This window comes from Podarcis bocagei, assembly GCF_964188305.1.
Source record: "Podarcis bocagei genome assembly, chromosome: 9".
Lineage (NCBI taxonomy): Eukaryota > Metazoa > Chordata > Lepidosauria > Squamata > Lacertidae > Podarcis > Podarcis bocagei.
Window position 1 is genome coordinate 48,933,254 of NC_138134.1, and position 25,669 is coordinate 48,958,922.

Sequence of the window (25,669 nt, forward strand, 5' to 3'; positions counted from 1 at the left end):
TATGCGGGTGGCGCTGCGGTCTAAACCACAGAGCCTAGGGATTGCTGAATGGAAGGTCGGCAGTTCGAATCCCCGTGACGGGGTGAGCTCCCATGATTTGGTCCCGGCTCCTGCCCACCTAGCAGTTCAAAAGCATGTCAAAGTGCAAGCAGATAAATAGGTACCACTTTGGCGGGAAGGTAAACAGTGTTTCTGTGAGCTGCTCTGGTTTTGCCAGAAGTGGCTTAGTCATGCTGGCCACATGACCCGGAAGCTGTCTGCAGACAAACGCCGGCTCCCTCGGCCTATAGAGTGAGATGAGCGCGCAACTCCAGAGTTGTCTGCAACTAGACCTAATGGTCAGGGGAACCTTTACCTTTACCTTTATGTGTTTGTAGGCCAAGGGCAAGGCCTCTGCCAACATCCAGCATGTTAACTGAATATGATTTGAAATGTTTTTACGCAAGATACCATGTTAAAATAGGGTTGCCATAGGTCTGGAATTTCCTGGACATAGCTGGGATTCGGTTGTCAGAAGCACTGCCCAGGTGGAAATCGCTGAAATGTCTGAGAAATATGTACAGAATATAAAATCCAGAACAAAAAAAGACCAATCTAAAATAACATGGTGAACAGACTGAAGGAGGAAAAGTGCTTTTTATTTTTTTATGCATATGTTTATATATCCCCCAGCTACAGAAAAGTTCATTGGAATGAAATAGAAGAAAGCTTCAAGCAAGTGAAAACGAACCCTCACAAATATTTCTTGCAAATCTTTTAACCTTTGACACCGAGAAGAATTATATTTGTTGAGTCTTGAACACGCAGGCTTAGGGTCACTAAGTCACAGAGTCCGCAACGGGGTGCTATTTTATTACATTTCTGCAGGATATAACAGCATGCCTGCCAGCATAAGGGGGAAGGGTGCAAAAGTGCAAAATCTGAACTTGAAATTCACCCAGTTCTGTTGTGTTTGAACATTTACTCTATTAAGACATTCTAAGTCAGCTTCATAGTAAAAAAAAGTAAGCCAGCACCATCTAGTGTTGAATAGAAATACAAAACTGCAGTGTAATACAGTATTTAGACTTTGAGTTAAGAACTGCTGGGGAAATTTTATATTCTATGTTAGCTTTGTTGTAACTCCATCAGCATCTTAGAATGGATAATAGGCTATGCATATATTTAATACTGAATAAGGCAGAATGAAATGTGCACAGTGATTAATAGTGTTTGAAAATGAAATGTGTATTGTACAATGATAATTTATCGCCCTTTCTCTTGAATTGTGGGTGTGTGGGAACAATGACTGAAATATGCAATTTTTAAAATGAACCAATAAATGTGTTGCTGTGCTGTGCTTAAGGTCATATCCTGCACTTAAGGAGAAAGGTCCATTTACTCCATACATATACTCACAATCTGTACATGTTCAAAGGTCTGTCACATTCCATGCATGTGCAAAGGTTTCTGTCAAGACATTTCTTTTCCCTAGGGAGAGGCCATGCTCAAAACCATGCACTACATGCCGCCAGTTTGAAAGTGATGTATATTATAGAGTACATGACTCTTCTATAGTCTTTATACCAAAGTCAGATTTGCTTTTTTCAGTTCCTCCTCTGTTAGAGGCTTGATGATGTGAAGGAATTCCATAAAGTTTAGTATAATTCCTCTATCAAATGGATTGAAGAACTTCCCTTGATGGTCCAGGAGATATGCATACTTCGTTGTTTTGAGACATTCTGCAGTAGTTAAGTTGACTGCCGCCATATAAACCTTTAGAAGTGAAACACATAGAGTTGACTTTCAGCTTTACATATAAACTGTTTGCACTGCTGCTGTTGCAGCAGAGGACACCGTACTGCAACTAAGATTCATTACACTACAAGCTGACCAGCTGAACTTTGTGAAATAATTCATCATTATAATAAATGTCTGACTTGTATGTAACACCTGCAATTAAACTGTGGAGACCAGAGGCAATAGACTCTTGGGTGTTTTGGTGTAATGGAGAAAGGATAGCAGCTGAAGAATTTGAGTTTACCAACGCATATACAGTGGTGCCCCGCAAGACGAATGCCTCGCAAGAAGAAAAACTCGCTAGACGAAAGGGTTTTTCGGTTTTGCATTGCTTCGCTAGACGAATTTCCCTATGGGCTTGCTTCGCAAGACGAAAACGTCTTGCGCTTTTTTCTTAAAGCCGCTTGAAGAGGCGCAGTTGCGACGGACCGTGCTTCGCAAGACGAAAAACATTGCAAGACGAAAAGACTTGCGGAACGAATTATTTTCGTCTTGCGATGCACCACTGTAACAGCTGTTAATTTACTGCCAAGAAGAGTCCTTGACAGAAAGATTGTGTCTACACCAAGAAACAATATAGACTATTTCAATGGTCATTGAACAGAGAAAGCAGAGCGAAGCTATACTTGAATATGGACTAGGCTAAATGTCCCAGGAATAGATACAGGGACAGTCTGACAAGTTCTGCAGAAGCCAGTTTGGGACACTAGAAAAACAGTAAATCATCTATCAAAAGTAGACAAGCGAGAGTGTCAGGCAGGATCACGATAGCAGCCAAAGCTCTAAATTCAGTTCACAGGAAACTATGGTCTAACCCAGCAGTGGGAAACCTGTGGCTGGTGGTGGATGGCACTTACTTGACTTTCCTCCAGCTGAGTCACTGCTGCACACTGGAACAGAGAAGGGGGAAGAGGGAAAGGGGTGGGGAAGGCGAGGCCAACACAGTGCAAACATGGTGGTAGGACCACCAGATTTACTACTGGTGTGCTTGTACCTGGTCAACCTCACCACTCTCTTGCCTCTCCACCCTGGTATACAGCAGCAACTTGGGCAGAGGGAGGTCACATAAGTGGTGCCGCCCTCCCTCTGTGCAGTCTACTACTACTTGTGGCCCTCCAGATGCTGTTGGACTCCCAACTCCCATCAGCTCCAGCCAGCATGGTTAATGGTCAGGAATGGTGGGAGTTGTATTTCAGCAGTAGCTGGAGGGCCACAGAATCCCCATTCCTAGTCTAGTCTGTTGGAATCATCTCTACATTCCAGTTCTTATGACTGTGGGTGATGTATTCAAACATAAACAAAATGTATTTGTCCTTTTCCTGTTGGTATAGTAGCAGCCCAAGACCAGTTGCTTATCATACTGGGCAGCAGGATACAAATCTAGAAGGTCTTGGTTTTATCTCTGCTAACTCTACCATCAGTTTTGTGACTGGCTGTTTGGAGAAAGGCCAGCAGTGGTTAGTGACTATTTGGACTGGTAGGAAGACCAGCAGCAGGTGGTGCCAGAGCCAATGACAGCCAGAATCATCTAATTCTAGTTTTGTCCCCATCCTCCTCCCTCTGCAGTTCTACAAGAGCAGACTCTTTTCCAGGGACAGATCCAGATTTAAAGAAGGCATCCTGGTTTCTGACTTGATCTCAGAATGTCCCGCTTTTCCTTAGGATGTCCCTATTTTCATCAGAGAAATGTTGGAGGGGATGGAGTTATGTGACCACCTGAGCCAAGGAGATAAGTAACTATACAATCTTTAGAATACATCTCAAGGCAACCCTGTGTAGGGAATGTTGGAAGATGCCCAGAATGTCTGGGGAAGCCCAGTCAGATGGACAGGGTATAAATAAAAATTATTGTTGTTATGGTGATGAAATAGGACATCCCTATTTTCATCAGAGAAATGTTGGAGGGTATACAAGAGCAGCACTGAAACTAAGGAGGAGGCCACTGTCAGGCAGTGCCACAAACCTGGGCTGGGTGGAAGTAAGAAAAGCAGGCTGGTCAAGGGCAGACTGAGCTTGGTAGGGCAGTGCCCCATTCACCCTAATGGACCACTGGGAAAGGCCCTAGCTCAGTGGCAGAATAAGTCCTTTGCATGTGGAAGTCCAAAATTCAAGATCCAGCCAAGTGGATCACAACTAGTGGAGATGCTGAGAGTCACTGGTCTGACTCGTATATGGCAGCTTTCCATGTTCAAGGAAGCAAGGACCATAAGGAACAAATAGTAGCGTAAGTGAACTACCAAATATTCTGCTGCCCGTAATCTTAGTTAATGATTCTTCTTATGAGAGTTCATCCTACGATATCAGACTCTCCTGTCATTGGGTAGTAGAAACTCCCAAACAGAAATAATACAAGCATACAATTTAATCATTTCTGTTGCCAGCTGTATTATTTATGCAGGTGGTATATCAAAACATAAATTATTCTTCAGTACATGTTACAAAGTTAATATATGCTTATATGCAGATACCAGAACAGTAAAAGACCGTATATCCAAAGGGATTGGATAAAACTTACTCTCTTGCAAATTAAATGTATTTCCCACCAAGCATGCTATTGTTTTATTTTCAGTATGATCCCACTTGAAATCAGCCAGTCGAAAATAGTGCAGTTACTTAGCATCCTATTTGAGCAAACTTTCTCTTTCTCTCTGGCTTTCAATAAAGAGACACTAGAGGGCATTAACAGTTCTATCTAAAGTGAGCTGCTGTTCCCACTCTGCAGTACTATATATAAAACACACATTAACCTCATCTGGTTTTTCATAACTTATTGCTCTCCCTCTTTTAGGCGACAATCTTTCTAACATCAGCATCCTGTGTGAATGGCTGAGGGAGAGAAGATTGCCCTTTATGTGACAAAGCTGGTGAGCTTTAATATGCAACTCCAGCATTTAAATACTATGAAATACTAAAATGATTGCCTCAGGCAGAATGCAGAAACCCGAAAGCAGGAGATTGGGACCACTTGGGCCTCCAAATGTCCTTGGGCTACAACTCTCATCATTCCTGACTACTGACCATGCTGTCTGTGACATGTTTCAGGTTCACACAGTCTTTTCCCTTTGACTTGTCAATATGCGGTCTGGGATAAGAATGAGTGCTGTCTTACCACTCAGAGAGTCAGTGCCTTTGCTTCATTTTTTACTGTGTGGGAAAATCCTACCCTTGCCATCTCTGAGGGCAGCAGTGGCTACCCAGCGGCTCATAGCTGGCCCCCGAAGACCCCTCCCCCCAATTTGTCATTAAAAAGCAAACATTTCTGCTCCTATGAGTCCTCTACTTCGATGCCGTGATGACAAAAGGTGACCCCTTAAAATGCTGCTGTTTTTTACTTTATTTTTTTAAAATCCTTTTAATAAAAACTATTGACTGATCCTATAGCTAGCTATAATGCCAAAAGCATTTTTGTCATCTCCCCAAAGCCTGCTAATAAAAAATATGCATTCAAGACAATACATACACACAGTGAAGTCATCATTGCTGATGTTGTGGCAATGACGGAAAGAAAGAGAAATCCGATCCCGATGAAAATACTACGTCCCATTACATTAAACCAATTCCAGCATAGATATATTCCAACCACAGAGTTCAGACACATAGTAGTGAGGAATCCTACAAAATAGGGCCTAGAATGAAGCAAAACAGAAACAAAGCAATGCTTCTACTATGTAAAAAGCTAACAAAGCCTTTGCAAAGTTCAGTCAGTATCTAGAACAACCTCTCTCATATGCAGCTGATGTGGTAATTTAATTCATAAGACCATAGGATGAAGCCAGTGGCCCATCTAAACCAGCTTCCTATTCTCACAGTAGCCAACCAGATGTCCGTGGGCAGCCTGGAAGCAGAAGCTAACCAAAACTGCACTCTCTTTATAGTACTCTTTACTGGAGGTACTGATTACTCTGTGAATTTAGTCCTTGGCTCCTGCTGTGTCACCACTTTTTTTAAATGAAGTTGGATCACATTAAAAACAAAATCTGTCAGAAAAGAACCTCAAATGGTAGCAGAGTGTGCTCAAGGTCACCTTTCATAAAAAGGTAAAGGTAAAGGGACCTCTAACCATTAGGTCCAGTCGTGACCGACTCTGGGGTTGCGGCGCTCATCTCGCTTTTCTGGCCGAGGAAGCTGGCGTACAGCTTCCGGGTCATGTGGCCAGCATGACTAAGCCGCTTCTGGCGAACCAGAGCAGCGCACGGAAACGCCATTTACCTTCCCGCCGGAGCGGTACCTATTTATCTACTTGCACTTTGACGTGCTTTCAAACTGCTAGGTGGGCAGGAGCAGGGACTGAGGAACGGGAGCTCACCCCGTCGTGGGGATTCGAACCGCTGACCTTTCTAATTGGCAAGTCCTAGGCTCTGTGGTTTAACCCACAGTGCCACCCGCGTCCCTCACCTTTCATAAATATGCCCTTAAAAGATGATGTGGGGAAATAACTGTGGTAGTGCCTTCTATGAGCACCTTATTTCTGAGGAAATGTCTCCTGTGTGACTTGGATGCGTATATGATTAAAAATGAACAGCAAAGCAAGCAGTTGATAATATAGGCCATCAACTGGCCTTCAGTGGGTTTTACATGAGCTTAATTGTCATGTCTTCTGCACTAAATACCTGGTCTTGGATTTCTAAGTATGGCATTGACCATTTTCCCCTTTACAGAAAATCAATTCCCCCATTGTTTCATGGGGTGGAGGAAGGATCCACAACCATTTTCTCAGTTTAAATCTGTTTTGTGTACCATATTTTTGGCTTTGCCAAATAAATAAGTTTATGACTTATTTATCAATTAATTAATTAAATGTATATCTCACACCCTGCTCCAAAGGAATCAAGGGCAGCACACATTTCAATACTAAAATAACACAATTAAAAATTCTAAAAAACAGTTAAGAACAACTTTCTAAAAACCAGTTTAAAACTCCTGAAAGTAATAATCTACCCTTAAACTAATACAGTAATTTCAGTGGTATCAGGGACAGAACTTTCAACCATCAAAACTTTACAATTTTTCTAGGTATCAATAAGTATTTTTTAAAAAATTATTTTTTCCCTTAAAAAGTTTGTAAGGAGGGAGGCTGATGCAGCTCACTAGAAAGGGCATTTCACAAATGGGGAGCCACTACTGAGAAGGCCCTGACACAAGTCACCACCAGCTGGGTATACCCCAAGTGGGGTGACACCAACAGGGTCCACCTGCTGATTGTAGGTCCACAGATGGCTGATAGATACAGTGGTGATCCAAAGACTTATTGTGTCACATGTTAATGTTTCTGATGAAAGATATCAACAGTGCAACATCTGACGGTGTTGTGAAAAGGGGGGGGGGAGAACGCTTAGTTACTAAAGACTTATAAAGTAGACGAGCAAAAATATCTTGAACAATCTTTCCCAAACCTCTTGCCCTCCAGCTGTTGTGGGTCACAACTCCCATCACCTTGCTGGCAATGCTGGCTGGAACTGATGACACATCTGAAAGCTAATGGGTTGTAGAAGGCTATCTTAAATGCTACAGGAAAAATCTCTTTTGCACATCTGTACTGGTCAGGGGTCCCTTTACCTTTACCTTACCTGTTCCTGTATCCCACGCTGTTGTAGATAAAAGGACAATAATGATCAAAGCCAGACACACAACGATTGATGATATGACAATGTTTAGCTCGAAGAGGTTTCACAAGGTGGCACACATGACATAGTCTAGGCAACAGGATTTTGCCCTCTTCCCAATAATTAAGATAATCCACCTTAGAAAGAAGAAGACATCCAGGATGGAATCTAAAATGCAATGGCAGAATCTAAGAACCAATTGTGGCGTTTGTACGGAGCCTCCGGTCGTCACACGGACTATTGACCCATACACCACTAATCCGCTGCCACCAACCAGGTCCTCCCTGGTAAAATCACTTCAGTCTCAGTCAGCTTTTCAATTAATAAAGAAGAGTGTATTTTATTTCAGACACAAACAAAACTTTTACAGCATTCCAAGCGTTGTTGCTCTTTACTTTCTTAGTCTTATTTTCCTCTCTCTATCTCTTCTACCTCCCCACACTCAAGAACCCACGGCCCTAACTGTCTCTCTGTTACCAACTGCCTTTCCCAACCAGCCAACCCACGAAATCCAACCAACTACCCACCCACAACTCCCAACAAACTCCTCCCAGAACTGGTTTTATAAACCCACTGACTCCACCCCCCTGGGTCCTGTCTGTGCAACCTATTTAACTATTTTCCCTCCAGCACTCTCTCATATATGGTAATGTCACACCAACTAACCTAATGACCGCTCCCCGCTTAAAATGGGGGGCGCCCTTTGCGTGGACGCGTGCAGCCCCTAGATCTGGAGCGGCTCCAACAGCATAGGCTTGGCTTTGCCTTCCCTCAGGTGGGATACCTGGAGGTCTCCACCTACCTCAGTCAGTTGTCCAATCCCACCTGGGGGAAGCGTTGCCAAGGAGACCAGGCCAGGTAGGGGAGGGATTACCTGCCCACACAATAGAGGGAGGATCTTACCTAGGAATCCACACTTGGCTCCAGAGCTTCTCCAGGTGCCAATTGCAGGGCAATGCCTTTTGCTGTTGGACTTCGCCTCAGAACACAAACAACTCTTGGAGACTTTGGCTTTCTTAGAGGTATTGGAACGGCTTGCCTGGCTTGCACCCCCACTTTTGGGTGCTCTGCTGCCTGAGGAACAACTTATTGAAGCGTAGAAACAGCTTCCCAAAACAGCCTCAGCCCCCTCTGGGCTTGGTACTTTTTCTGGGCATTCTCTAGCCCCCTCTGGGCTTTCTGGGCGTCCCACAGCCCCTTCTGGTCTGGCTGCCACTGTGGCCTGACATGCTGTCTTCAGTGGCTGCCACGCTACCCAGGACTTCCTCCCTTGGAGTATTGCCAACAGCCAAGAATCAACGCTGGCCCTTAAAATGACTAGGACCCTTTGGTCTCTCTAGAACATCAGGCACGTCTACTTCACAAGCTTCCACTGCGCCTGCAGACTTCTCAATGGGTTGGGCAAAGCCTGTTTCAGCCTCCTTATATTCCATAAGGGTGAGAACCGAATGGGGCACATTCACATGCATCTCCTGGCCAAACGTGAACTTGCCTGTTTCTTCCACTAGTGTGGCGGTGGCAGCGACAGGCCACAGACAGGGTGGCCAGCCTTTCACTGTGGAATCTAATTGCTTGATAGTCTCAAAGGCTTCTTGTTGGGCTGGTCCCCACTCAAAGGGGTCTCTTTCTCTTCCTCTGGTACTCTCATTTAGAGGTTTTACTAAAATACTGAAGCCTTGGATCAGGATTCTGCAAAAGCCTGCTGCTCCACAACTTTAAACTTGTCTTTTAGGGATATCCCAATCTCTGCCTTTCCTTGCAGTGACCTTTTGACAATTTCTAGATGGTCAGTATGTTCAGCAAGTTGTCTGGATAAATTAGCTAAATCTTCATCCCTTTTTTTGCATTTTGTAAAGTGAGCTGGTTGTATGAATCTTTCACTGATTTCAGCTCATTCACAAAACTTTGTTCTTTGTTTTTCTTTTAATTTTAGTAACTTGTTCAATTTCTCCTTTACAGAGATATGTTCATCGACCTGGGATTTAAGATGGTCTGTTTCCTCCTTACATTCTATTTCTGTTTCTTGCAAAAAATTTTTTAGCTGATTTACTTATTTGTTCTTTAAACAATTTAATTTGTGACTCACACCCCATGAGTTTGTTGTTTTAAGTAACATCACAAGTCTTAATTGCAGAATGAAGATCTTTAACTGGTTGGCTAGTCTCTTTGTTTTGCCTAACAAATTCTTCATTCTCTTTTGTTTTACTAACGTTTTCAATTTTTTTTTTCCTCAGCCAGTTCTGATTTTATTGCACTTAACTGTTCAGAAAGTTCTGAAAGCTTTCTGCCTCCACTGTTCACACCTTTGGTTTGTAGATCTTTCAGTAACTGGACTTCCCTTTCAGCCTTAGACAACACTATTTCCCTGTCTTGCATTTCATCCTCTTTGCACTTGATCTGACATTTCAGAATATTAATCTGCTCAGAATACACATTTGTATTTGAAATAATAGCAGAAATTTCTTTGTCTTTCTCAGCTAAAACCTCTCTGAGGTTGTCAAATTCTCTTCCATGCCTTGTGTTTAATCTATTAAGTCCTTCATTTGTCTGTTCAAGATCCTGTTACATTAATTCTATAGCAGCATCCTGTTTCATGCTCTTTTCTTTTATTTTCCTCTGTTAATGCAGTAATAACTGCTTACTGTTCTGTACACTCTTCTCCATAAACACTGCACTTCTTCTGGACATCTTCCCTCTCCAAAACCTGACATGAGGGAGTGACTTTGCAATGTTCAGTCCTGCATTTCTTCAACCAGGGGGGGTGATTGTCATCTACCACCTTCAGCCAGTTGTCTATATAGGGAATCTGGTCAGGATGTCCCCCCTGGTCTATGCTGATTTTGGTCCTTCCTTGAAGTTGTTTAACATACATTGAAGGGGAATTACTGGACCTTTCAAGACTTTCAAGTCTCCCCCCTCCCATTTTCAGTATGGCCCTGTACAGCGTCCCCACACCAAACACTCACACATTCATTTCGCAACTTTTCTCACCCAGATGCGGTCGCCCGACTGGGAAATGGAGTACTTGTTGCTACGACCCCAGGGGAATGCCCCGGGGTAACACACATACATGCACAAAATGCCTCTCTCGTTGGACGCTTGCACGACACACTAACCACCCTGTGCCCCCCCTTTTTCTCCTTCCTAATACCAAAGCGTGGGTGGTTGTCAGCAGTCAACCCTTCTACTTAATGCCACTATCCACGCTGGAGATGTGATCAGTATCTCCCTTCTCCTTAATTAAAAGGAGGATTTCCTATCCCCTCAGGACTTGTTGCCATGTACTCACCCCAGCCGGCTCTTCTCTGCCCTGTCCTCCCAACCTCGGCTCTTCAAATCCGTTGTCCTCTGTCCCAGGATACAGCAAGAGGGTCAAGTTGCCTTCTGCCCCCCTCCGAAGAAAAGGTTCGGTGTGCACTTTGGAAGCCAGGAGGTCTGTTGACCCTCCGCTGCCTCTGCCCAGAGGGCAAGGGAGCTGCCTCCTGGTCTCTGAGGACACTTAAAGTCCTTCTGATCCGAGTCACGGCACCAGAAATGAAAGGGACATCGGTATTCAGACCAGGAATGTAAAAATCAGGCAGCAAAGTTTCTTAAAGAAAAAGTTTTTATTTGGATTTTTGTCCGACAAAAAGCAAATAGGGTGCATTCAGGAAAATGAAGAATGCCCGCCCCCCCTTTGGGGCAGTCAACTTATATATCTTTCTGCAAAGCACAGTTCAGCCCCTTGGCATCCCTTTAGCCAATGATTGACAATTTCCTATGGTCATTGATACATATTCATTAAAGCTCAACCAATGAATAAATTTGGTGTGTCCTTTTGGTTCCAAGTTGCCTATTCCACTAGGTGGCGCTACTGGCTTATAATCTACTTAACCTCTGTACTAGTTCCAGGAAGTGCCCCTGAACCCCCCGCTTCCAAGAAATGTCCTTGTGGTTTAGCAACTTCACACCTAAGCGTTATATCTGGAGCCTGGCGGTCAGCAAACATCCTGCTACTTGCCTTTGTCAGGGGTCGTTTCTCAGAAATGGCTTAACCTCAACTAGCAAACTTCCTGCAGGGGCAAGCTAGCTGCACCCACAAGCTTGCATGCTTGCTGCCTCTGCAAAAGGTGGCAAAGTGACAAACATGAGAAAGAGAAATAGTCTTTAGCTTTCTAAAATGACTTTGTGCTTTTAGCTTTTAGATGACTCTATAATATGGCTTCAGAGATTCTTAGCCTGGCTCTCTATTGGTCATCCTGACCTTCACCCCTGCACAGGAAGGACGTCGCTGGACTTCCTCGCTCCAAAAGGTAAGCCTGGGGCCTTTGCCCCCCCCCCCACTAGAGGGATACCAAGGGATAACGGGGGTAATGGACTTCAGGATACCCCTTCAAAAGGGGATCCTTTTCCTTAGGTGGGCCCTGATGCCCTGGGGTGTTGGGTGGTGGCACGGGGGCCCCTCTAGCTGCCCCCCCATGCCTGCGGGGGCGTGTGGGCCGCGGGGGGGGGAGGCAACGCCACGCGCAGCCCCTTCCCTTCCCCCGCCAGGCCTGGCGGCCCTGGGGTGCGGCGGGTGGTGGAGGGGGGTCCCCGGTCACCTCCCAGGGCCTTGGTGGCCCCCAGATGGCCTTTTCTAGGCCGCAGGGAGGCCCGCGGCGTTTCGTGAGGCCTTACTAGGCCTCGGGGGGGCTCCTCCGTGTCCCCCAGCCCTGGAGCCTCCCCCGGGCGGCGGGGGCCTTCCCGCCGCCCCCGTGATCGCCGGGGGGGGGCCACGGGCCCCGCCACGCGGCCTCCCCCGTCTCCGGAGGGCTGCCTGGGCCGCAGGGAGGCCTGGCTGGGCATCGGCGAGGCCTTGCCGCATTTTGCAGCCTAGCCGGGCCTCTGGCGGCCCTGGGGCCTTTCCTGGGCGGCGGGGGCCTTCCCGCCGCCCCCGCGATCGCCGGGGGGGCCCGCGGGCCCCGCCACACGGCCTCCCCCGGCTCCGGAGGGCTGCCTGGGCCGCAGGGAGGCCTGGCTGGGCCTCGGCGAGGCCTTGCCGCATTTTGCGGCCTAGCCGGGCCTCCGGTGGCCCTGGAGCTTCTCCTGGGCGGCGGGGGCCTTCCCGCCACACGCACAATCGCTGGGGTGGGGGCGCGGGCTGCGGCCCGTGCCCTCCCCGGCTCCGGGAGGCGTAACCGGGCCTCGGAAAGGCTCTGCTGAATAGTGCGGCCTAGCTGGGCCTACAGCGGCTTTGGAGCCTCCCCTGGGCGGCGGGGGCCTTCCTGCCACCCCCCCATTCCGTGGGGGGGCCGCGGGCCACACCGCATGGCCTTCCCCCACCTTTGGTCAGCCTTTAAGGCTGCAGGGAGGCCCTGCCGCCTCATATGGCCTACACCAGGCCTCTGGCGACCCTGGAACCTCCCCTGGGCGGCGGTGGGGGGGACCTCTGCAGCTGGTGGGCATACCCGCCTCCCCCCCCAGATGGCCCCGGGGGACAGTGTGTGCCTCTGCTTGCCCCACCCCCCATAAACCGTGGTGGGGCCTGCTTAGTGGTGGCCCCAAGTCTGCAGCCATTTCAATGGCGATCGCATGGCAGCAGCCATTGCGCCGGTGGCTACATGGCGGCGGCCATCCTGGATCTGGCTGCAGGGGCGGTCATGCTTCGGTGGTCCTTAGGCGCACCTATGGCCTCATCAGGTAAGTATTGGTTTTGCATCTCACTATCATAGCTTGCCAGCAGGTGCAGTGGACAGCAGGCATCGCGCTCATTATCGACGAGGGGAGACTGCCCATGGACCTCAACTGAAATCTGTGCAGTGATTTTCTAAACTATTGCTTGTTTTATTTTGCAGCCTTTAGTAGCGATCCCTGCTGCGACTCAGTCCTTGCCTTATCTCCTCCCCTCCCATTATTTGAACCCTTACCTTTATCACTAGTGTGTGTTTGCAAATTGATAGCGGGCATTTTCTACCAATCATTGCCCCCCCCCCTTGTTCTACGGATTCCCTAGCATACCCTACTCTATTAGCCCCACACCATGCCACCAAAGCGTCAGGCTGCTTCTCCGCCCCGCATTAGAAGGGGCACTGTAAGGGGCGCGTCCACCAAGCCTGCCCAGATACAGGCCACTGAACAGCGTAAGGCGCGTGCGACCAGGGAGGAGCAGCCCAAGAAGACCGCGCCCAAGAGGGCAGCAGCACCTAGAGGGTCTTTTGGGTCCATAAGCCCACTAGCCATGGCGAGTCGCGCCGGCAAGGGCTCGGCTGCCAAGCCGAGATGTACAGAGAGCTCCTCCTCTACCCGCTCCTGGGTCCTGTCTGTGCAACCTATTTAACTATTTTCCCTCCAGCACTCTCTCATATATGGTAATGTCACACCAACTAACCTAATGCTTTTGTATATGTGCTTTGGACAATAGCATCATTTCAGACAACCAGGTGATTCAGCTTTTGTTCACGCTTTATGTTTAGGTGGACTTGCATGAGTTTACCCATCTCCATGGTAAATGCATCAGCAAAAAGTGCAATTTCTCCCTTCCAAAGCAGGAAGCATGTAATACAGTGGTTCTCAAAGGGTGTGGCGCACCACACAGGTGTGACAGGCGAGGATGGCAAGTTGGCAGGAAGATTCAATCCATATTATATATTGGGAATGGTTCATATTCTCATGTAGTTGCATTGTTTTATACTATTGGGATGTCCCATGATCATATTATAAAACATGACTTCTTAGTGGAAAACAAAATCAGTCACCAAAACAGCATAATTCTATACTTGTCTACTCAGAAGTTAAGTCAATGGGACTTTCTCCCAGATATGTGTGCAGAGATGCTGAAGCCTTTCTTTGCTAGCTGCCTGCATTAATTGAATTTTCTTATCTTCAACATTTAAGCATGTATAAAAAATGATGACAAAAGAAGGATGCTTTCAATTCAGCAACAGAATTATTACTAATGTGTGAGAGATGGTTGCATATGCAAAGGTGTACGAGAGAAATACCTGTCTGATGGCCTGGTAATATTCATCAGTGTGTTGAGGAAGCAAACCTGGGTTCATCATAGAAGCTTTTAAGAAGAGGAACCACATCAGAGCATTCCCAAGGAGGAAGGTAGCATGGGCGTTCCACAGGGTATTAAAAGATAACGGCATAATCTGTGCAATGAAAATAGACAAATGTCTTAACACTTTGATACACAAAACTAATCTGATACACTGGCACACAAACTGAAACATCATGCAAATCATTGTACCTAAGCACCAGTCATATACTTGACCTCTGGCTGCCTACGTATGTATACTGTTTACACGAAATATCTCTCTCTTTCCCCAACCTCTCTGCTATCTATCCCACTCTTCTAGTGTCCATGTACTACTCAAGGTGGCTTTCAACAGTTAGGGACTGACAAATCCATAACTGGGGATACAGAAACGAGAATTGGATGGAACTGGAGGAGCAGTTCTTGAGAGATTTCTCAACATGAGAGGTAAAAGAGACACAGAATATTATAGGCAAGCAGTATGAGGAAGCAGAAGGAGAAGAAGAAGAAGAAGAAGCTTATTGAGAAGAGATAACACAAGGAGATGTGTAAGAAGGGAAACCAACTTGGCGTGACCAAGTTTCAGGTTTCTGTGGGCCACAGGCAAGAAACCTGCTGTGGGTTTTCCTGTGTCACCAGGCTTCTGAGAAATAAGCAGTGTGAGGGTTTGAGGGCATGAGGTAACTTGCACCTGATTCATATTGGCTGTCTGTTAGCTTCTGAGGGAAACTAATAAATTGTTGTTGTTGTTGTTGTTGTTAAATGATGGAGCTTTGTGTCTAAATATATGCAGATGGCCTAACAAAGATGGAGGTGCTTGGAGTGGTGCTTTGTAATGGGCCTTTTGCTAGGTCAGAGAATCCAACAGCTGCTCAACTATGTCAACTCCTGACATTGAGCCTGTAGATAGGAGATACAGACACCCTCAAAATGAGGGCTTAGTCTACACATCAGTTTTCCAAATGACAAAGTGACAATTTATATGTTATGGAATTGCATCAGTTTTCCAAATGACAAAGTGACAATTTATATGTTACGGAATTGCATATTTTCCTGCATTGCAGGGGGTTGGACTACATGATCCCCAGAGTCCCTTCCGACTCTACAGTTCTATGATTCTATGGGTGAGCTGTTTACATGTAGATTTTCCATTAAAGTCTTTAGGAAAGAACCATACGGATTGGGCAAATTATATATTTCCTTGCCAGGACAGTATTGAAGAAGAAGAAGAAGAGTTTGGATTTGATATCCCGCCTTTCACTCCCCTTCAGGAGTCTCAAAGCGGCTAACATTCTCCTTTCCCTTCCTCCCCCACAACAAACACTCTGTGAGGTGAGTGGGGCTGAGACACTTCAAAGAAGTGTGACTGGCCCAAAGTCACCCAGCAGCTGCATGTGGAGGAGCGGAGACGCGAACCCGGTTCACCAGATTACGTGACTACCGCTCTTAACCACTACACCACACTTATTACACTGATAAGTAATCCATCTGTTCCACGTTATTCCTTCTACAGATATTGTCACAGCAACATGAGGTCCAGACACAAGGAACTGGCTCCCATGTTTCTACATGAATCGTTGCTTAGGCATCATTACAAACTGAGTGTAAAAGCATCTTGGGATTTCAAATAATGTTAATCAAATAATGTTGCTTAGTTGAGAAGAGAAGTGGAGATCTTTAAACAGTAAGGACCAGAAGTATGGCCATGCCAGAAAGTCAGTTTAATTATACATAGCCACAATAATGAGCTATGGAGATGCATAACGTGAATGACAGTGAAGGGAAAGGCATCTTGCAGAGACGTTTTGAATCATTAGGCAGAGAAACCACTGTTGGAGAAGCAAACAAAGGGGAGGTTACTGTTGAATTCCTGCTTTTCTTTAATTTAATTTAATTTAATTTATTTATTTACGGCTATTTCTTTTTTCCCTTGCCTTGGATAGAAAATGTTTTAAAACTTCACTTCTCATGAAAATATGATTATTTCATTTTGTAAATGTAGGTATCAAAGCCTAGAGGTTGTAAAAGCCGCTCTGAAAATCGATCCTGTGACAACTGTAGTCATCTATTCACTTAAATGCAAAGATATTCCCCTTTCTCATTTCATGAAATATAATAAAGTGAAAGATGCTAATAAATTACAGCTAAGTACTGTTCTAGAATATATTTCTGATCTTTGTTTTCAATTTAGCTTGGCAATTTTGCTTTGCACAGATAAAATACTACCATTTGTTCCATAATACACCCGCCAGCTGACTGAAGAATTATGCTCAGATTAAGGAATTAAAGATGCAATCCTGATCCAATGATCCAATGAAGTCAATGACAGAAGTGCCTTTGACTTAAACTGAGCCAAGGATTGCACACTAAAGCTTTGGGAAAAGTTCCAGCCAGCTCCCTCCCATAAAAAGAGCAACAGGGAATATAAACAGAATAATGTATTATATTTGTACTGTATTGTATAGATTAAAGTCCAGAAAATGCAGAACCTTCTACCTTCTCAGGTCAGTGAGATACAGATATCCATATGATATGGCATGTATATCATTTATTTAAATAAAAGCATATTAATGGAATGCAACAGTTTGATATCACACTAGATAACAAGTACCATAAACTTTCTAATATTGGCTGCATTTCATGGAGTCAGTTGAGATAAACTCTTTTCAGGATTTCTTTTTGTCTGTTCCTTTCTTCTCAGTAAACCAAGGGGAATTGCCTAGAATCTGGGATCTTGGCCAAGTAATAATAGACATATATTGGCTTGAAATAACCATTTGTACATTATTATTCAGCATTGATGTGATGCACACCATGAATCAACTGCATCATTATCATACTGTTAAGAGCAGTTGCTTGGATGTAATTCCACAGAAATTTGTTCTTAATAACAGTTTCAGGATCAGAGTGTACTGGTATATCAATTCTTACCTTTATTTTCCAGAAATACTGGTAGCCCTGGATTATATCGGTACCAATTTATCTTCTTCCAACTCCATATTACAATGATATTTTATATAATCTAGGTTGGCAAGGTGTCCTATTTTACAGAGGCTAGTCCTCTGTTTGTGGTGCTGCCAAATCCAAGTTCAGTTTAAAGAAAGAAACATAAAAAGGAGAGCCAGGGGAGGTGGCTTGTAGTTGTCCATCAGCAGTTAGAAGCTGGGCAGCAGACTGATCAAGATCGCCTGGTCACAATATTCACAATATTCCCATTTATAGTGAGATGCATTTCTATTTAACTTACAGCAATTATTTCTAAATTTGCATCTATACATAAAAACTGTCATTTGCATAAGATGTGCGTATCTGTGCCCTCTTTCATCTTGATGTATTATGTGTGTGATGCACTTCCTCTTTTTTGGCTATGTGTAAGTGGCCATCCTAATGCAATTCTTAGCATGCTACTACTAATATATTTCTCCATTCTGAAAGCAGGAGGTCAACGGCATTACCAAAATAGTTTGCTCCATCATGAGATATAAAAATAAGCCTTTGCAGGATTGAATTCTAATTCTGATTCAACAAATTATACAACTATATCTTTATCTATATCCACAGCTATATAATGATTAGAGTCTTTATTTTACTACCTTTCTTGTGGGGAAAATGCAGTCCCTTAAATAGAGAGCATTGGTGTATGTGGGGCTAATTGCCATATGAGACCAAGGCTTTCATGGAAAGCCACTCTTTCCCTTTTCACTATTATTCTATACAACGGGCACAAGGAAGAGCCGTCTTTTGAACAAGACCATGATTGCCTTACCCAAAACAGGTAAGTTGGGTAACCCCACAGAAATGTGCAACTGTAAAAGAAAAGGACGGCCACCTTTGATTCACCAGGAGAGCTAAACTTCCATGATCTGAAAATAAAACACAATGACAAATATGATAATGGCCACAGTATCTCAATCACACAGCAATTGTGTTGTGTCCAATGCTGCTGTTACACAAGCAGAAAGCTCTAGTATAAATAAAGCCATGAAGGGGCCTGGAACCTTAACACCCATCACTGAAAACCTTAGTAAGACATCCTTATGGATCCTGAGACTGCAGCACAAACTTTCATGCATATCGTCAATGCCTTAAGAACCAGAAACTTTTTTTTTTAAAAAAAATGAAAAATGGCACTAATGAAGTATTTCCTCCTGATGACATAACAGTGAGGTGTGGTAAGGTGGGGAGGTTTAAACTCTTCTGTCATGACTCAGAGACCCTGCGCTGTGCAATGGACTCAGAGAAGGATAACCTTCAGTGAGGGAAGAGCTGCCAGGACCATCTTCAAGGCTCTCCTCACTTGAGAACACAGCCTTGCCACCTTACTTTGAGTCAGAGGAGGAGTCTTCCAGGGTACTTTTGTCTCCTCAGCCCTACAGGAAACTGACTGCAGTATAAGGCAAGGGCCTCTAAAAGCCAGCTTCTCTGTGGAGGTGGAGCTTACTGCACCACAGTTCAGTCAATGTATAAAAGTGTCAGGAGCTGGCAGGACAACAGGGAGGAGGAAAAGGATCTCAGCGAGTGACTGGGACACACAGGGGCAAGCAGGGGATGGGGAAGGAAGTACTCACAGCAGCATTGGGCTCCTGAGCCTGAGGCTCCCACCCATGTGTTTTCATAGACTCCATGACAGCAAGGAATGAGCAGCATTGCAATATTGTGAGGTTTTCAAAAAAACACTATTTGAAAATGTAGCAATTGGGTGGACTGTATTGCACAGTCCACTAGGAAGGGCAACCCCCAAATGGCAAGGAGCTGCACAGGTGCATGGATAACACTTCTCTATTTCTACACTATGCCATGTGTGATAAGAAAACATGTGGCTATTTTGACACATATCTATTCAATAACACATGTCCGGAAGCTATTGATCAACTATGGTGTCCCAATGGGTGTATACACAGCTAAATTGGCATGTGTATGCTAATTGCACATAGATAGGTACATGTGATGTTCATGATATGTTAACCTGAAGGTTAAACCCATTAGGAAATTGTATGTAAAGACTGCCTTAGGGTGAATATAAAAGACTGCTTTTGGGGCTGACATTTTTATGTGATGAATTGTTATATGAAAAGGTTTCTCACATGCTTTTCCTTCTTAATTTCCATGTCCAAATATATACAAATTTTGACCACCATTAGTAGACAGCCATGATCAGTGCTGAACACTGATCCTTTCCCTCACCCAATTTAGGGAGGGATCAAGTCTTGTGTCTGAAGTCGTTTTGGAGAATCTGAAAGCTTCTGTGGCTCAGACTAATGTTAGGAGACTGCTAGATCTTCTCCTGAACATGGAGAAAGGTAAGGACTATCTCTGACCTCCTACTGGACAATCTCCCCAGATTAAAAGATGTTCTTACCACTGGTGAGCTCACATTTGCAGTTGGGACCCTCAACCATGCTGCCTTTTAAATAAGTTTGCAAAGTCAACAGAAGAGGTGCTAATGATACCTTCCAGCATTGAGCTCAATGGGCTAGTCATGGTTCAAACTCCATTCAGACATATAAATGAATGATGACTCCCTATATTTCCATTTAACAGTCCTTAATACAATCATGTATAGTTAATACTTCTTACTTTGTACAGCCAGGTGATTTATGTGCACAGAAAACCATTCCCCCCCTTATATTGTCATCTGGACACAATATATAGATTTAGGTTCCTTTCGTCTTTCCCTTTAATCTTTTAATCTCTCCTCATAATCTCTTAATATTTGCCAGTGATTAATCTCCCTGTTACAGCACACTCCTTTCTCCCAGTCCTTGAGAAGACAGCTCAGCTCTGTTACTAATATATGGCTTAGTTTATGCTTGTACAGCCATTATAATGAAATATAATCGCTATGTTTTTCCTTTGAAAATGGAGGGATTTTCTTCCACTTTGCCTATTCATATTCTCAGCACAGTCACTCAGCCTCTTCTTAGACCTTACAAAAAAAAATCAACATAAGCTTTATTTCCTGTCAAATACACCCCTGCCCCCACCTCCAAATCCTGACAGCTGTAATGCTTTCAGACTATTTGGCTGAAAGTGCCTATTCCTAGGCACTTTTTAATAGCCCCCAACCAGTTGATTGTTTTTGTGTGCAAAGAACAATGATTCCAAGTATAAAGGGGATTCTAAGCAGAAGGACTGTTTTTCTACTATTGTCATGAAGTGCTGTGGCTTGAGCTACCTGTTTTAAAGCTGACCTTCTATGTATTTCACAGCAGTCTTTGCTAAACGCAAGAACAGAAAGGTCCTCTATTTCTGTGGTATTTCTGTGGGATGGGAGAGGATTGTGATGATGAAAAACGTGAAAACCACCACAAATTTACTCACTTTAAAGTCAATCCTTGGTTTTTGTGTGTGAAGTATTATGATGGTGGGCTTTCACTGGCCATCATGAGTACAGTGGTCTCTCGGGTTAAGAACTTAATTCGTTCTTAACCTGAAACTGTTCTTAATCTGAGGTACCACTTTAGCTAATGGGGCCTCCTGCTGTTGCCATGCAATTTCTGTTCTCATCCTGAGGCAAAGTTCTTAACCTGAAGTACTATTTCTGGGTTAGCGGAGTCTGTAACCTGAAGCGTCAGTACCACTGTATTTAGAGATGAGAAAGGGGAATATATGGCCCCTTCGTGCCCAGAAGAGTATAATCTAGTTTAGACAGGCTTTTTTAGTTTATAAGAAGAAGCTCAGAGCTTTTGTTCAGTTGAGGAGCTGGAGGACACTGCAGGGACTCTTTGATATGTTCCTGAGCATCTTTTTAGTCAGAGGGAAGCAGGGGTAGCTCAGTTGAGCTGGGTCACTGCTGGAGGGCGTTTGCTTTTAGCCTTCAAAGAATTAAGGCCCCACCACCCTCTGCCATCTGGAGATCCCCTGTTCCCTTAAAAGCCTCCACCCTTTCTACCTTGTTGCCCCATAGGTTGGAATCACACCCCCAAACACCTGTGAATGCTACCTCTCTCACCTCCATAAAGTCCACCTTTCCTGTGGAATCTTTGACACAATCCCTTCCTTCCCACACCCTAATGTAACTCAGCTTGTAAGTAAGCCTAAGCACTTACAACCGAAACAACCAGAGTGTTATGATTCCATAGTCCAGCAGTGACCAGGACACCATCAGAGCCAATTTGTCAATGGCTTAGGAACCAGTCTGGGTACCTGGCTCTTAGCCTTATGCCGGTAATCAGGGGAGCCCTGAACCTGAGGCTGGTAGGCAGGAACCCACTGAACCTGATGGCATGGCACCAGGCTCTGTAAAAAATCCCATATACTAACCGGACAGGGAGTTCACCATGAGGGAGGCCATAAAATGCAGGAAGTGTCCATCTTATGGCCAGATTCTGAAAATGTTTCTCACACAGATTATGCATGATGCATGCACTTTAAACTGGGTCTAGGCTAGCGAATGAATGAATACCACTGAATTTGGTACAGCTTGGTTTTAAATAAATGTGTTTAGGTTTAGTAACATTCCTTTCCCCCTGCTGTTCTAGGCACTGATGACTATGAGCCCCAACAAATGCAGACCACCCAAGTGTCCCTATTTTCCAGGGTCTTCCCTCATTTAGAGAAGCCGTCCTGGTTTCTGATTTGATCCCAGAATGTCCTGCTTTTCCTTAGGATGTCCTATTTTCATTGGAGAAATGTTGGAGGGTATGCAAATGCCAACCCAGGCTTGAATGCCATCTTGGCAGGAACCACGTGTGGTTTTGAGTCCTGAGTTCTGTGCAGCTATTTGATCACAGAACAGTGCAATGGATATAAGGGAACCCAAGAAAAATGGAAAAGATAACACAGGAGTGAGTGTGTGATTGCATGGATGACTGCTTGTTGCTGACAAAGATCAAAACCAGAATATTTTTGGACACGAATCAAGGGAAAACAAAGTTTGTTTGTAAAAGAGGATAACTAAAGGAAGCATGCAAGAGAAAGGGTCAAGAGGAAGTTAAAAGAAAGGTGACTTGTGTCTAGGGTTTCTGAGAACCTTGAATTAGCACATTAAGGCTTAATATTAATGCAAAGAGCCATCTGCTTTATGAAACACATCCTATTGGGCTACATGTTTACAAGCAGTTGAGAAATTCTAGCCAAGCCTGCTAGGCTCCAGCTTCCCTCCTTCCCCCTCCCCAGTTCCTGCTTTGCTTTATTTCCAGCTCTCTAGCATCTGGCTTGCTCCATCCTGATTCTCTTTGTGCTCCTTCAGTTCTGCCTCACCCAAGCTGGTGCTCTCCAGATGTTAGGGACTACAATTCCCATCAGCCTCTGCTAAGCGCAGCACCCAACACACCTGGAGGCCCCAGGATGGGGAAGGTTACTACAAATTGTCACATTGTCCTAAAGAACTGGGTTCTCTTATAAGGGGTCAGGCTTCAGTAGTGGGGTATTCCCAGTTGTTGTCCAACCACAGGCAAGGTCAACAAGGGAGCAAGACCTGGATAAGCCCCTGCCTCCTGGCGATCTGCTTGCTCCTCATTTATACATGCAGATGTATAAAGGCACTTATATATGACACCTGGCCCTATCATAATTATTTGAACCTGGGTGAACCCTGGCTCAAATGAAGCTATGCAGTATGATATCCAAAGCTGTTCAAACCATGAGGGCAAACAAAGACATCGTTAGTGGGTAGCACAGGGTCCTCTGATCTGCTGCCCCTTCCCTTTCCCCCTTAAAACTTGTTTTAACATGGCTGGGTGGGCAGCAAAGTGCAGTGCTAATGAGAACCATATTAATTTTCCTAGGGGCACGCTATATTTCAATGCAAATGTGTGTTGTGAGTCTCTGCCCAGAATCCTTTAAGTACCTAGCAGTCATCCTGACAGCAAGTCATTTAATTCTTGACAACTACCTTACTTTCATTGAGTTGTAATAGCCAGTGGCTTTTCTGGGTGATGACAACAACAACTCCAAATACCAAGACAGTTGTCTTCTTTTTTTTTAATCTGGACTTCTGGCTGCCTGAACTGCTCAGAATCCCAAAGCTGAAACGTTTTGCCAATGTTATAGAATGTTTTGCAAATGTTATGCCACCCTTGGTGTTTTTAGGTACTCAGATAAAATTAAAATAGACTGTGATATTCATTTGCTCTGAAAATGTCATTATGCAACCAAATGATATAAAGGTTGTAACGAAAGAAAAACAGCAATGTTTAAATCCAAATGAGGCACATAGCTATTCTGTTTTCAGGGCTCTGTTACTATTTCCATTGGGAATTCTGAATTAGAAAGCTATTTGATTTCCAGACACTTGATTTGTATAATGAATCCATGAACATGCATGGGTACATGAAACAAAACAAACCATCTGATTTAAAATTTACATTACCATTCTCTCCCCACCCTCCATTTAATTCTCACCTATCATAATACGAAACACCTGAACCTTCAGGAACATAACTGATGAAATTTACTTTGTATTTGGGGGTCAGTATCTTACCTCCTCCAGACTCGCTGGGACATTTCCATGTGTGGTTTCCTGAGAGACACAGGCAGTTTGTAGCTCCATTAGGAGATCCACTGGAATGACAAGCTGCTGTGGCGTTAGAGCAGGATTAGTGGCTGCCGCTGCTACTTCCTCTGCTGTCGTTGATGCTTCAGCTCCTGGGTGCAATCCAAAGGTTGCATTCCCATGTTAATTCTCGCCTTGCTCCAGTTCCACAGAACCAATTGCTTGTATATCCTCCATTGTGTGTACATGGAAATAAGAGGGACTGTGATCCTGTGGGCCGACATGTGAATTTTAAGTAATGTACAGCACGTAGTATACTTCCAAGCGCAATTTTGTTTGTTTGTTATCTTATTAAAGCTTTCAGCAGATACTTGACAACTTTTGCATGAGCAGAAAAAATAAAACAGTTTTCTGTATCCACCTCTTCCTGTACCCACATCTCTCTGTTCTACTAGGTTCCTCTTCCTCATCAAATCAAACTTTCAATAACATGGATTATAATAACACAAGTATACACACATTCTAAAATATTTCGTACACACCCGTCACTACCCCATACCTCTCTGGATTTATCCTCATTGTCAGATATTGAATGATGAAGAAGAGAGATTCATGGATGTTAACACAAAGAAGACTCCTACCTCCTCCTGCATTTCACTTGGTGCAGCTACCTATATACATTGACACTGCCAGCGCCTGACCCTCAGTAAACTCCTGTGCTTTAAATAGCTGCAGAACTCAAAGATGGATGGCAGGTGCAATTTTTTTCAGGGCACTGCAGTGTGGCAGAGACCAGGGAAAGGGAGGTCTCTCTCTCTCTCTCTCTCTTGTGAGTATGAATTGTGAGTATGAATCTGGGAAAAGGGTACATTTTGGATTTCCCAAGACTGGAGAGCCTACCAACCCAAATTTGTGCAATATTTTTAGACGGATTTTCCAACAAAACCTATATAGGGTGAGGTTTCGGTAAAACAGAATCTATAAGGGCTAGAAAGCATGCATCCAGGCAATTTTCCACTTGCCCCATGCTTTCTAGGCAAGGGTCTGAGTGGTTTTGCCTTCGTCCCACAACTTTCCCATGGAAAACCCGCTCTTTTGTGCTAAATCAGAACAAACAGCAATCCGTGAAAAACCCAATTGCCATGGGTGCTAAACCATGGGTTTTCCTGGGGGAAAGCAGTGGGGTGAATGGAAGTATTAATGAGCCCTAAAAAGAGTTCAGTTTTTCTAAAACAGTTTCTTAAATGTAAAACATCTGGTAATATTTCTCTCATGGGCAGAGAAAGTAGATCGCTACTATGTATATCAGATAAACCACACACTAGTACCAAATATGTATTTGTTCATATATATGTGGTCTGCATAAGCAAAACTAATCTACCAATGATGTATTGTGGTCTATCTTTTTTTTTTTGACAATCCTTTGTTTTTGCAGTTTTAGGCAGGGAAGTTGTTAGGGGGCAGTTCGGGGGAGGGCTGAGATTTTGGCTCTTTTGCAGCGGGTCTTACATCTCCCACCCATCCCCACTGGTGGGGCAGAGGGCAGGGAGGACCCAAACAGTAGGTGGAGCAAAGAGGCAATGACAGTCAGAGCCATCTAACTCTAGCTTTGTCCTCGGCCTCCTCTCTGTTGAGTTCTACAAGAGCAACATGCCAAACTGTGGTTTAGGACCATGATGATATGCACAAACCTGGGATGTCTGTTCTGTCAGCAGGATCAGTGTACTCAGTCTTTTAAGCACTGCACATGCCTATTGGATAACGCTGCTTGGAGATAACAGTTTCAATAAGTAATAAAACAAATTAGTCTAATTGTGATGTGGAATTATGAGGCAAATAGGGGGTTGCCAAATT

The 25,669-nt window shown here is 44.4% G+C and overlaps 1 protein-coding gene across 1 annotated transcript; it reads right to left on the minus strand.

The window, feature by feature from the left end:
• Window positions 1-619: 619 nt before the first annotated feature.
• Window positions 620-24,488, minus strand: LOC308594754 (palmitoyltransferase ZDHHC12-like). Its single transcript, XM_081208211.1, has 7 exons — window positions 24,375-24,488; window positions 23,804-24,085; window positions 18,146-18,242; window positions 14,342-14,494; window positions 7,347-7,519; window positions 5,240-5,405; window positions 620-1,755 (listed from the first exon to the last, which is right to left on the minus strand). Exons 2-7 carry the CDS (start codon window positions 23,830-23,832, stop codon window positions 1,561-1,563), a joined length of 813 nt encoding a protein of 270 aa, XP_081064337.1. The 5' UTR covers window positions 23,833-24,085; window positions 24,375-24,488; the 3' UTR covers window positions 620-1,560.
• Between the last annotated feature and the right edge of the window lie 1,181 nt (window positions 24,489-25,669).

Coding starts and splice junctions, on each gene's coding strand:
- LOC308594754 (XM_081208211.1), bottom strand. CDS start 23,832: ATGGAAATGTCCCAGCGAGTCTGGAGGAG. Junction 18,243..23,803: donor TCCCAGCGAGTCTGGAGGAG/GTAAGATACTGA, acceptor TTTTATTTTCAG/ATCATGGAAGTTTAGCTCTC. Junction 14,495..18,145: donor ACCCAACTTACCTGTTTTGG/GTAAGGCAATCA, acceptor TTCATTGCACAG/ATTATGCCGTTATCTTTTAA.